At 38.9% G+C, this 12,291-nt stretch overlaps 1 protein-coding gene across 6 annotated transcripts in view; it reads left to right on the forward strand.

Annotated features, from left to right (window-relative positions):
* Positions 1-12,291, forward strand: part of LOC140425871 (echinoderm microtubule-associated protein-like 4) — a 371,640-nt gene that overhangs the window by 277,195 nt on the left and 82,154 nt on the right. For all 6 annotated transcript variants that reach the window (XM_072510261.1, XM_072510260.1, XM_072510258.1 and 3 more), the window contains 6 exons: positions 791-940; positions 3,165-3,234; positions 4,822-4,932; positions 6,431-6,526; positions 9,043-9,177; positions 11,927-12,062. In XM_072510261.1, the coding sequence (XP_072366362.1) occupies positions 791-940; positions 3,165-3,234; positions 4,822-4,932; positions 6,431-6,526; positions 9,043-9,177; positions 11,927-12,062 (698 nt within the window). The remainder of the gene's footprint in view (positions 1-790; positions 941-3,164; positions 3,235-4,821; positions 4,933-6,430; positions 6,527-9,042; positions 9,178-11,926; positions 12,063-12,291) is intronic.

A 12,291-nucleotide genomic window follows, 5' to 3' on the forward strand; every position in this document is an offset into this window, starting at 1 on the left:
TCTGAAATGAAAGAGAAAATGCTGGAAAATCTCAGCAAGTCTGGCAGCATCTGCAGGGAGAGAAAAGAGCGAATGTTTCGAGTCCGATGACTCTTTGTCAAAGCTTTAACAAAGAGTCATCGGACTCAAACCATTAGCTCTTTTCTCTCCCTGCAGATGCTGCCAGGCTTGCTGAGATTTTCCAGCATTTTCTCTTTGATTTTATGGTTGATACCGGAAACCTCTAATCCCAGTGATTAAAAGCTAATTTTTGTATGAAAGAACTTGCATTTGGGTTTAAAATGCTCATGCTTCTCATGTGGGTAATTATTACTTTATGAATGCAATGAAATATATTTCTTATTTTATCGTTCACTTTACTTTAGTCTTTTTTTGTCTTTCCCCCTAAAATTATTTACTCCTTGTAGAAATAAGTGTGCACCTTTTAATACCTTCCTAAATGAACATAATTCCACTGTGTTTCTTCACGATGTGTGCTTTCAGCTATTCAACTTCAAGGGGCATTTCTGTTGAAACCAAACTTTTTTTTGTCTGAAATATACTCCCAAGCTCACTTTCTCTCAGCAAGATTTGCTGGAGGTGTTCAGGAGGAGGAATCCTTGCTGATTATTCACTCCACAACCTAAGAAGGCCATTTGTACTGCTTATACCACTGGATACTTATCAAGCTGGTATCCAGGTCTATGCAACTCAGCTGTTCACTGGATAAACTTGTAAAGCCATTAAGTACAAAATTCAATATGCAATAAATATATTTTTGTTTAATATGGCCTTGACTATGAGGAAATAGATATGGCTATCGAGGAAGGGATTGTCGTTCCAATATCTACCTCCTCCCAACTGGAGAAATTATCTATTTTATAGCATCTGTTGTGGTGTTGTACAACGTTGAGGAGAGGACTCAAAGACACTATCTAGGGCACACTGATTGTGTTAAATGGTGAGCTTATTTTCCATTATAAATATTACAAGAAGTTTGTTTGTTTACAAAAATAACTTTTGTGTGAGAGTATTGTAAATATCAGTAGAAATGATGTGGGTACTGTAACGATAATGACCAGTAAACACCACTTTTTCACTGACCACAAAATCTGGACCACTTTTGATTCTTTGAGTTCGTACTTGTCATTGAGCTATTTGAAAACTTCATAAAATAAATGCAAAGCCTCCTGTATTGAATCGTGGGAAAAGAAAAAATATTTTGCAGCTGGGGTTTCTGCTTCTAGTAATGGACACATCTTTCAACTGATTGTCTCCTACTTGTATTGCAACTTTAAAAAAAAATGTTTCCAATTAAGGGGCAATTTAGTGTGGCCAATCCACCTAACCTGCACATCTGGGTTGTGGGGGTGAGACCCACACATTCACGGGAAGAATGTGCAACTCCACACGGAGGGTGATCTGGGGCCGGGATTGAACCCTGGTTCTTGGCGGCGAGAGGCAGCAGTACTAACCACCGTGCCACCCGTATTGTAGCTTTTTGAAGAGTTAAATGTTCTGATTTTTAAAAATGTGATGAATTTAACAATACTAATAATAATAGATTATATAATATGTATGTATCTTTTAAAAATCTTGTGCGTATGTGTATTTTCCATTAGCACAACCTGAGTTTTGTGATCGCATTTTTAACACCGTTTGTGACAACTTTTCCCCATTAGAAATTGCTATTGGCACGCCCACATAGTTATATTCGTGGATTCATGGAAAATTTGTCCATTCTCCATTTTGTTCTTAAAAGTAATCTACTTTGAAACAAGATGGAGTTATGAGATCAGGTGTTTTCTTTATTTTCTGCCCATATACGGGCAATCTTACAAGGTTGGAAGAAAGCATGCTTGTCTGCAACCAACTTTTGGAACATTCCATTGAGAAGGCACTAAAATACAATAGACCTTTTTCTGTGGATATATCACCATATTGTTTATGACTTTGTAAATTTTCATTTTATGCCGCTGGTCACCAATTTTTCACAAAGCACTTCCAGCAGCCATTTGTTTCCCCTCACTCTGGTAGAAAATTTAGCAAATTAACTTCCAACTGATCATGGCAAAATGAGACTTGATCAATTTTAATGGGCATGCCTCATTTAAATCCAGTCAGCCAACTTCTCATCAATCGGAGAGCAGCATAAGATTGCATGGCGATAGCCTGACCACCCCCCTCCCCCCATGCAGATGGTGGATCAGTTACCAGCACTGCCCCAGCAGTCTAGCAGCAGGAAGAGTTTGAAGGGGAAGGCAAATATGGCACTATGCAAGCCTTACAATAGCTGGAGCCCAGAGCCCAAATTTTATTGCAGCACTGTTGTCAGACAACTTGTGCAACTTAATGAGGCCTCTGCCTGGCTGGAGTGATCTCCCCCACCACGCCCCGACTCCATATAGCACTGTGTTAAACTTGCAGCACAGTAGAAATGTGTTGGAAACACAATGCAAACCACTCCAACTGCCATTTTAACCCCAGTTCGTATGAGCTAAAATTGAGGATTGCGGATGACTGACATAATATGCATATTTCATAAGTCAGGCAGGAGGGTAAAAAGTAAAAAGCAGTAAAATACTAACGATCTATTGCTTAGGTCCTTGATTCGAAGATTGATGCAACAGGGATAGGCCGATCTTTTCTAATCCCAAATGAGCATGTCTCTGAAACCACAAGGACTTTTATTTTTCATATTTTACGAATGCTTGGGCTGAGCACTGTACTTGTAGCTCCAGTTGGCAGCTGGTGGCAACATGAATACTGTTGCTGGAAATGCATACCAAGGGAATGTGAAATTAGAAAAACTGTTGGAAATGGTAGAAAATTCCAGCTAGAAACACTAGCTGTTTAATCACAATGATTATCTTCTCACTGTCAGATTGACTTGTAAGTAAATTAGTATTTTTCAAGGGATCAGCAGAAACCTGTGGAATAGATTTGGTTTCAAGTGAAATGGAACTTTGCTTGAGGCATTTTGTTTGATTGACTTTGATACACTCAGGAGTGACAATTTAACTACTGGAATTTGCATATCAGCTAGAGCCGAAATCTGCAGTTGTATCCACCCAGAAAGGACTGTACCTCAGCATATTATATGTGCTATCAAATGAAAAAGTGACGATATATGTGTGCAGAATATGTTTAAGATGTTTAATATGGTTTTGATCAATTTATTGCAGCCTTGCAGTTCATCCAGATAAAATCAAGATTGCGACAGGACAGATAGCTGGTGTAGATAAAGATGGAAGAGTAAGTACAAGAATACTTTTTTTTTTAAATGTACAAAATGCCTAACCATGAATGCAACCAGGATTTTGATGATACTCCCATTTTTAAATAACCTCCATTATCTGGCAAATCACTTATGATCACCTGCTGGACAATCGAGTCCGAACAGTTTACTTTTTTTAGTTTTGCATGTAAGACTGGTTCAGTCATATTATGGATGCAGGAATGAAAAACTAGTACAACCCAACAGTAAATTGAAATAAAATTTCCTTCAGCTGTAAAACTTTCTTGGACTGAGATTAATTTATTTCCGAATGGCCATGGCTGATGGAGCTATTTAATAAGCCAGTCATTCACAAGGCTTTGTCCATGGATATTCTGGGCAATTGCAGTACCAGTCATACAGGTTCCTCCGAACCATGAAGAAATCTCTGAAAAAAAATCAAAGAAAATTTTTCTTTCCCATATTTTCAGCTTCTGAATACAAGTAAGAATTGTTGTTATCCTGTAAGGGGGCAGAGAGGCTTGGATGGAACCAGCAGTTTGGGAACGTAGGGGTTTGGGATTAATTATTTTATTTTCTTTCCTATAACCGGGAGAGCAGTGCTGACTGCTTTCTTTACCTATTATGTACTGTGTCCCCACCACTGTTAAAAACATTCTAGGAATTTAATATTTCTATCCACTCAACATCAGCCACCTCGGACCTTGCATCACCCCCTTGGCCACAGAAATTCTTATCCATGCTTTTGTCGGTTTGCTCCGATTTCCTTCTTTCTGACCTCCGATCATCCATTCGCTACTGACACTAACTTTTGGTAAACATGGTTGCTCATACGTCGCCTGAATTGCCCCATTATGCCTGACTTTGCTAACCTATACTAGCTCTCTGTTTCCCACCATTTTAAATGTAAACTCATCCTTGGTCTCAAATTCTCCATGAGCTTGCTATACTCCTAACACTACACTCCTCCAGCTTCATATTTCTAGTGTGTAAATTAGTTTGAAGTTATTTATGGCTATGCTCCAATACTGACCTCTGACTTGACTTTCAAATGTAGTCTTACTTGGGTACATGTCACTCTGATAAATAACTGCAACTCTCTGTTTATAAGGTTTCTAATGTATCCCATTATTTTAATCATGGATCTCCCTTTTTCATGTTACATTTTGATGCTAATTTTCTTCAGCTTTCAATTCCATCCCTCCTTCTACAGTTCCTATCAAGTTTCCTACCTGCCTTTTCCTATCATTTATAATTCTTGTTTGGGAACTTGGTTGAGAGTGTTATTATGCTGTTCAGTTGCAGTAGAAATTTAACAAACTTGATAATATTCTTGCCTTGTAAGCACTTCCAACTGGGTTGCTGCACAGCATTCAGGAACTTGACCTGCGGTTTAGCTGGATCAATTTGCTGAGTTATTAGGGGAGCAATTATCATTTATATTTCATCACATATAAATTCCATGCAAAAAGTTATGAATTTTGCTTAACACCTCAGTAGCATGATTTAACTTGACTATGGAAAATATATTTGCATTAAATAAGCAATTGTTCACATAATTCTCTTTTGCTCAAAATTTAAGCATTATAATTATTTCAATTTAGCCTCTACAGCCCCATGTGCGAGTGTGGGATTCAGTTAGCCTAGCGACACTACAGATAATTGGTCTTGGAACTTTTGAACGAGGAGTTGGTTCATTGGCCTTTTCGAAAGCTGTAAGTATGAATGCAAAATTGTACTTAAGCAATTTATTGCAGTATATTTTACATTTGTATTACCAGTGCCAATTGCTTCTGGGGTTGAACTATTTTTGTTTTCAATATTTGCTGATTAGAAAAGAAAACTTGACAGTGGTCTCAAAGTTTCTTTCATGGACCCCAGCTCAAAATTCTAAAGCTGGAGCTGAATAATTTATCATTACAGAAACTAACACTTTGGAAATTATAATTATTTTTCTTGATGAATGAACATACCTTTGCCTGTGTTTGAAGATATTTGTTACTTTGACTCTGAAGAGAAAATCTGAAACTATATATTTTGCCAGTGATGCATTCTTTACAATATTTGTTCAGCATGAGCAGACTTGATGTGCAGGGAAGGTTGCTGTAAGTTTAAAACTGATCCAATTTTTCTTTTGGTTCATCCAGACCTTTGTTATCTTGTAAAACCAGACTGGAAAATGCTTCACTAAATTCATAGATATTCCTGTTAGGTGTAATACCATGTCCTATCTGAAGTAGTTTTATGTAGTCATAAGAGAAATCATCAAAAGAGCCCCACAATGATTTAGGAGGCACTACATTGAATGATCCAGACTTTTAATCCTGGCTTTGTGCTTTCATAGTTGATCTTGACCTTGGACATAGAGACACCACAATTGGCTGAGAGGTTAATGAAGTTTTCCTTTTCCAGTCAAGGTTCTTCCTCCCAGCAATGATCCAATAAACACTGGTGAATATTCATGGGCTTTTGATGTCAAGCATCCTGACAACCAGTTTAAATTAAATAGCATTGCGTAAGCTAATTCAGAAAGTTTTGAAATTGGCAATAAAAAATTGTCATCGCAGCATAATTTGCAGGCATATGTACGGGCCAATTCAATTTAATACCTGTTTGACAGGTGTTTTGCAAATGATCCATATCTCATCGTTGGGTGAGAGCATTCTAAAAAACATATATTATAATGGGAAAATTAAATGTAAAACTGGTTTTCAAAGAGTTCAAGGAATTCTATCAGTATCATCTAAATTTTAGCCCTGTGAGAACTGGTTGTTGGAAAGTCACTTGGCAGGAACAAGGGATAAATTATTGTGATTTTAAATGTCCTCATTACACTGTCTTACAACAACTTGCATTTATGTACCACCTTTAACATAGTAAAACATCCCAAGACACTTCACAGGAGCATGTTCAAACAGAATTTGACATTGAACTACATACGGCACTTTCTGGGTGCAAGCTTAGCCAAAGTCACAGAAGGCCGGTTGTATATCTGCAAACAATGGGATATGTGGCTTAAAGATTAAATCCAAAATAGTGCAGCACAAGTTTAATATTTGAATATCATACTTGATGTTAAGATCAGAAATACCAAACTTCTCTCCTAATACTAACTACATCTGTATATTCAATTTGCCTATGTACCTATGTTGCAAGCTTTGTAAGGGTGAAGTTACATGTCTTTGTGTCCTTTTTTAAAAAAAAAAATCTTAGGATTCAGGTACTCATTTGTGTGTAGTGGATGACTCCAATGAACACATGCTAACCGTATGGGAGTGGCAGAAAAAATCCAAAATTGCTGAAATAAAGGTATGTGTGTTAATTGCACAGAAATAAACTTAGTCATTTTTATTTTAAGGTGCAAATTACAAAATTGCTCATTTAAGTAAATGAAATATTCACAGTTGCAGTTTAACATATCTGTGAATGTTCAGTAAACTTTACTCGATATACTGCTTGACCAAAGAAGTATTGCAGGTGGAAATACCTTCGAGATTTGAACCCTGTTCTACTTCACAGGAGATGGTGGCATTGTGGTAATGTCACTGGAGATGTGGATTCAAATCCCATCATGACAGCTGGTGGAATTTGAATTCAATTAATACAGTAATCGTGGAATTAAAAACAAGCCTCAGTAATGGTGACCATGAAATTATTAATTGTCATAAAACCCATCTGGTTCACTAATGTCCTTCAGGGAAGGAAATCTTCCATTCTTACCTGGTCTGGCCTCCAGATCCACAGCAATGTGGTTGACTCTTAACTGCTCTCTGAAATGGCCTAGCAAGTCCCTCCATTCAAGGATAAATAGGGATGGACATCTCATGCAATTTTTTTTTTTAAATCAAAACAATTGTCTAGGCTGTTGGGTTAATTAACCACTACAGTGATGAAGATGTTTTTAAATTATATCGGCAATATAATAAACAAATAAAATTCTGCAACTTACAATTACAAAAATCTCCACAAAGGTCACAAAATACAAAGACCGGTAGGAAAGTAAGTTTTGAAGAGGTCTTAAGGAGGCTACAAAAATATATGGATAGGTTGAGTGAGTGGACAAAGATCTGGCAAATGATGTACAATGTGGGAAAGTTGAAATTGCCCATTTTGGCAGGAAGAATAAAAATAAACTCACGATCAAAATGGTGAGAGGGTGCAGAGGGATCTGGGTGTCCCAGTGCATAAATTGCAAAAGGTTAGTACATGGTACAGCAAGTAATTAGGAAAGCTAATGGAATGTTATCATTTATTGTGAAGTGAAAGTAGGAATGCTTCAGTTGTACAGGGCACCTGTGAGACCACACCTAGTATTGGTCACCTTATTTAAGAAAGATGTACATGCATTTGAAGCTATTCAGAGAAGAGGAAAGGTTAGCACGGCTAGATTTGTATCAGTTTGAGTTTAGAAGAGTAAGAGGCGACTTGATTGAAACATATAAGATCCTGAGGGCCCTTGATAGAGTGGATGTAAAAAGGAAGTTTCCTCTTATGAGAGAATCTAGAACTAGGAGTCCCTGTTTAAAAATAAGGGGTCACTGATTGAAAACGGAGATGAGGTGAAATATTTTCACTGGGTCGTGAGTCTTTGGAACTCCCTTCCTGAAAAGGTGGTGGATAGGTTATCAGGAGTAGGGAAAGTGCAGATTTGAGTTACTACAGCCATGATCTTATGTGCTGACTCGAGGGGCTGAAAGGTTCTTAAAACATAATTGAGCAGTTCTTTCAAAGAGCATGCCAAGACACAGTAGACCACATGGTTTCCTTGTGCGCTGCAATATCCTGTGGTGCCAAGACACATAATTCAGATTCTGTGGATAAAAAATGAAAAAAAAAAATTACTGATAAAATAAGTAATCCTTTATGTTGGGAAAAGCAAAAGTAGCCTCTCTGTGTAGCTGGAAATGCAATGGGTGAATTTCTATTTCGCGGAATATGACCCCCTCTAACTTTAAGTGCTGTAAAGAATGCTCACTAATTCTTTATGATGACATATTGTGCAGTAGAAGAGTTAAAACTTCAAGTAAGACAATACCTTCTGTGAAGACGTTTTGTCAAACTAGCTTTGTATTCGGTGAGAAAAACAGGGGTCGGGATTCTCCGTTGCCCGACGCCAATATCGTGATCGGGCGGAGAATTGACTCCACCCAAATCGGGGCCGCCATCAGTATGACGGCAGTTTGCCATTCTCCGCCCCCTCGGAAATAGCGTAATCGCGTTGCGCACCGTTGCAACGACATTGGTGCGTCATCGACCGGCCGTCCCGGGATACTCCACCCCCGATGGCCAATTTGCTGACTGCGCGGGACACGCCTGGTCTCAGCGGTCAGGAACCTGGCGGATGGCTGCGGACTGTGTCCAGCGCCGCCACACTTGGCCAGGATCCATGCCGCTGGCGGGGGTGGCTTCTGCGAGGGCTGGTGCGGGGGTGGCCCATGGGGTCGCGTTTGGGGGTCGGGTCCACGCACGGCCGATTTGTACGGTGCGACCACTGAAGGTCATCAGCCGTGCTCGTGCGCAGTCCGGGACCTGGCTATTCTCCGGCCATTTTCGGCGGAGGAGCCAAGAGTTTCATCCGGCGCTGCTGCTAGCCCCTCACCGGTCCCAGAATCAGTGAGGGGTCGGCGTCAATTTTTTCATCGCTAACCTCCCACGAATTCTCCATTCGAGCCGGCGCTTAGCAGCTGAAACGGAGAATCTAGCCCAGGAAGTTTCCCACAAAAGATGATCATTCTGTTCATGTGACTAAGAAGAAAAAGTGTACTTTATTTTTATTTGCCAATCCATTTTATTGATGCCACGCTTTTGTGTTTTCTTTTGAACAGAGTACCAATGAGTCAGTGCTTGCTGCTGATTTTCACCCTACAGATCCCAACACCATAGTAACTTGTGGCAAATCTCATGTATTTTTCTGGACATGGAATGGAAACTCACTTGCCAGAAAACAGGGAATTTTTGGGGTAAGTTTTGATATTTCCATCTAAACACCAAAATAATGCTGTGTTCTATGCTATCTTCTATCCAAATTTAGAAACAGGTGAATTTTGTAAGTGGTAATCACTAAATTGTGGTAATCCCCAACTGAGGCTAGAGGACATCACTTCATAAACTGACATAAAATTCTGACTTTTGATGGAGTTGGGAAATGGAATGATTCGCATTGATATGATCAGGCATGCTCTTCTAAGGTTCATCCTCAGAGAAGGTGCCACCCCTCTCTATAGGAATCCTAGTTTCTCACGGTGCATGCCTGATCTATTTTCAAGAACTTGACTTATTTCACCTTCAATATTCAAAAGGAAGCTAAACAAACTTTATTGTTCCTTCTGTAATATATGTGTATTGACTGGGATGTAAATAGTCAACACGTTAATGATAATGCTTTTTACCAGTAGAGGGAACCACCGAACAGTCATGTATAGCTTGTAATTCTGGGATTAGTAGATGATTAGGATTTAAGAGTTAGAAGAGAGCTGGGAGAGTGTTGGGAATAGAGAGCAGTTGTATACTTGAGAATTCTGTAAGTTAGAGATAGTGCAGTTTTATATAATAACCTTCTACTTTAGAAATATGAACAAATCTTAGTAGTGTAATAAATTTATAGTTTTGTTCGTTAACAAAGCTTTGTGTTCTTTATTCAACACTATGCATCCGAGCCATCCAGGCAAAGCAGAATAGAGAACACAGCACCTTCTCCCCAAATACAGTTAAGAAGTGGTGAAACCAGAATCAACAGCCTTTCTGAATTTGGTTGCAATTTTTCTATCACAGTTTGACTGAATAAATCCATACTGCACTCATGTCCGTTCTCAGAAACTTTCGATTGCTTGAAAAACAGAACTTTGCAACTGACTTTTAGCCACTGAAAACACTTGGGGTGGGAGGACAAAACTAACTCCAAAATGACAGTGAGAGCAAATAGGGAGAATATGAAATGAGTTAAAGTTTTTAATATAAAAACAGGGTAGGGATTAAAGGAAGCAGCAGAGGTAAAAATTCGGGCAATTGGTAAACACAGACAAGCGAGACCAGGAAGAAAAATGTTTCCCTGTCAGTAGATCCCCAGCACTGAATATTAGAAAGACAAATTAGAACAATGAGCAAAATGTGAATAGTTCTTCTTTACAGTTAAAAAAATAATTCTTTCACAAACTGAAAATACTTTTCACCTGTAATTTGACCACTTTTCTGTCAGATAGACATATTCATTCTGTTATAGGTGTACTCAGCCTCGAGTTTGCAAGACGAATTCTGGAAACATCCATACTAGGTGCCAAATGTCCCATGTAATATTATTAAAGCTGAATGGCCATGCACTCATCAAGGCAACAACGTGTCATAAAACTGACTTAACTTTCTTTCTTGGAGGGTTTCCGGTTGAGGCCGCAGGCTCCGATCCCTGGCAGGCCGTGGGTTTTGGCGCATGTGCCGTGTGCAGCAAAGTGTTTGATTGCACATGATCTGTTCTGGGCTTCTCCTGCCGCAGTTAAAAGGCTTGGCCATTTTAACTGCAGTGCACCTCCATGAAAAACGGCATACAAATGCTGGTCACAGGGACCCAGGAGCAGGGTACCATATTGGAGAGGAGTCCCAGACATGGAGAAGTCATAGAGAGTTAACGAAAATCAGAAAATGAACCACCAGACAAGAGGAGGAGACCACCACCAATTTGGAACTGTAGTGTTCTGCCCGGTGCAGCTGAGAACTGAAGTTATATTTGTGAGTCGGTGTGCTGGAGTGCAGACTCAGGAATCCAGAAATGGAGTCTCAGGAGGTGAGATTGAAAGCCTGCGAGGTAAGCCAGCTTTGAGGCAAACTGAGTTAGAGTGACTTTTTGAGAAAATTCCAAGGCTAGATCTTTGAAAGGGAGGAGTGAAGCCGTGCAATTCCTCATCATGGAAGCAAGAGTTTCAAAAGATTGTGTAACTCAGTGAACACTGCTATCGGAATGAGTTGCTGAGAAATCCATGGGATCTGTCTTGATCACATTTACCATTTAATGTGCAGTGCGGGTATTAGACCCCAGTTTTCAATCACATTTACCTCATAGTAACCCTAGATATTAGAGTATTTGATACGTATTGTTTTATCTTTTTAAACTTGTATTGTAAATTTTATTTTGTTTGTTCAAAAACCATGAAATGTTCTGACTGTACTCTCTTAGAGGTGCCTCAGATCTCAAATTTGTCTACTTCAAACTGAAGGTTATTTGTCCCTAACCAGATCCTACCAAATATTTGGGGATCATAACATCTAGCAGAAATGCAGTTTGAGAGAAAATAAATACAACAAAGGTTCAGCCATTGGTCTGTTGTTTGTCACAATACTTCCACAGCTGTCAAGCTGCTCAAACACTCCTTTGCCTCCATTTCTGATGTTCCTTTTACTTCAGCAGAATTCTTTCCACCTGGGTGTTCCCCATCTTGCAACCACGCAGCGCGTGATTCACCCACCTAACCTTTTGGTCTCAGATAGGCTGTTTGGAAGAGGCATCAAAAATGCTGAGATGCTACCACAGGATGAGGAATGTCAGTTACCTATATTCTACCCTCATTTAACTTTGTCAAGAGGAGTTATAGAACAGAATGTAGCATCAGACAATAAACCAAAACACAACTAGAATGAAAGTAAGTTACACTGAGGATGTAAAAGAGAAATTTGAGTTCAAAGTTAATATTTCTAAAACCCATCGGTATTTATATATTTCAGAAATATGAAAAACCAAAGTTTGTACAGTGTTTAGCATTTTTGGAGAATGGTGATGTGCTAACTGGAGATTCTGGAGGGATTATGCTAATTTGGAATCGAACTACTGTGGAGTCTGCACAAGGAAAAGGACCCAAAGGTAAATGCAGTTTTTTTTTTAAACTCCATCAAAGCAGTGCAAGTTTACCTGTAATAGAATAACTATTCCAGTTGATTACATTTACTTGTAGTCATGCTATTCCTAATGGTTAAAAAAAATTACTTTCAAAGATTTGCAGTTAACTATAGCTTGTTTAGACAGTTTGTTTCTTCAGGTAACATAGTGGCTATATTAATCAATAATCAATTACTAATAATCAAAAAAGCCT

Source organism: Scyliorhinus torazame, chromosome 1 (assembly GCF_047496885.1).
Source record: "Scyliorhinus torazame isolate Kashiwa2021f chromosome 1, sScyTor2.1, whole genome shotgun sequence".
NCBI lineage: Eukaryota > Metazoa > Chordata > Chondrichthyes > Carcharhiniformes > Scyliorhinidae > Scyliorhinus > Scyliorhinus torazame.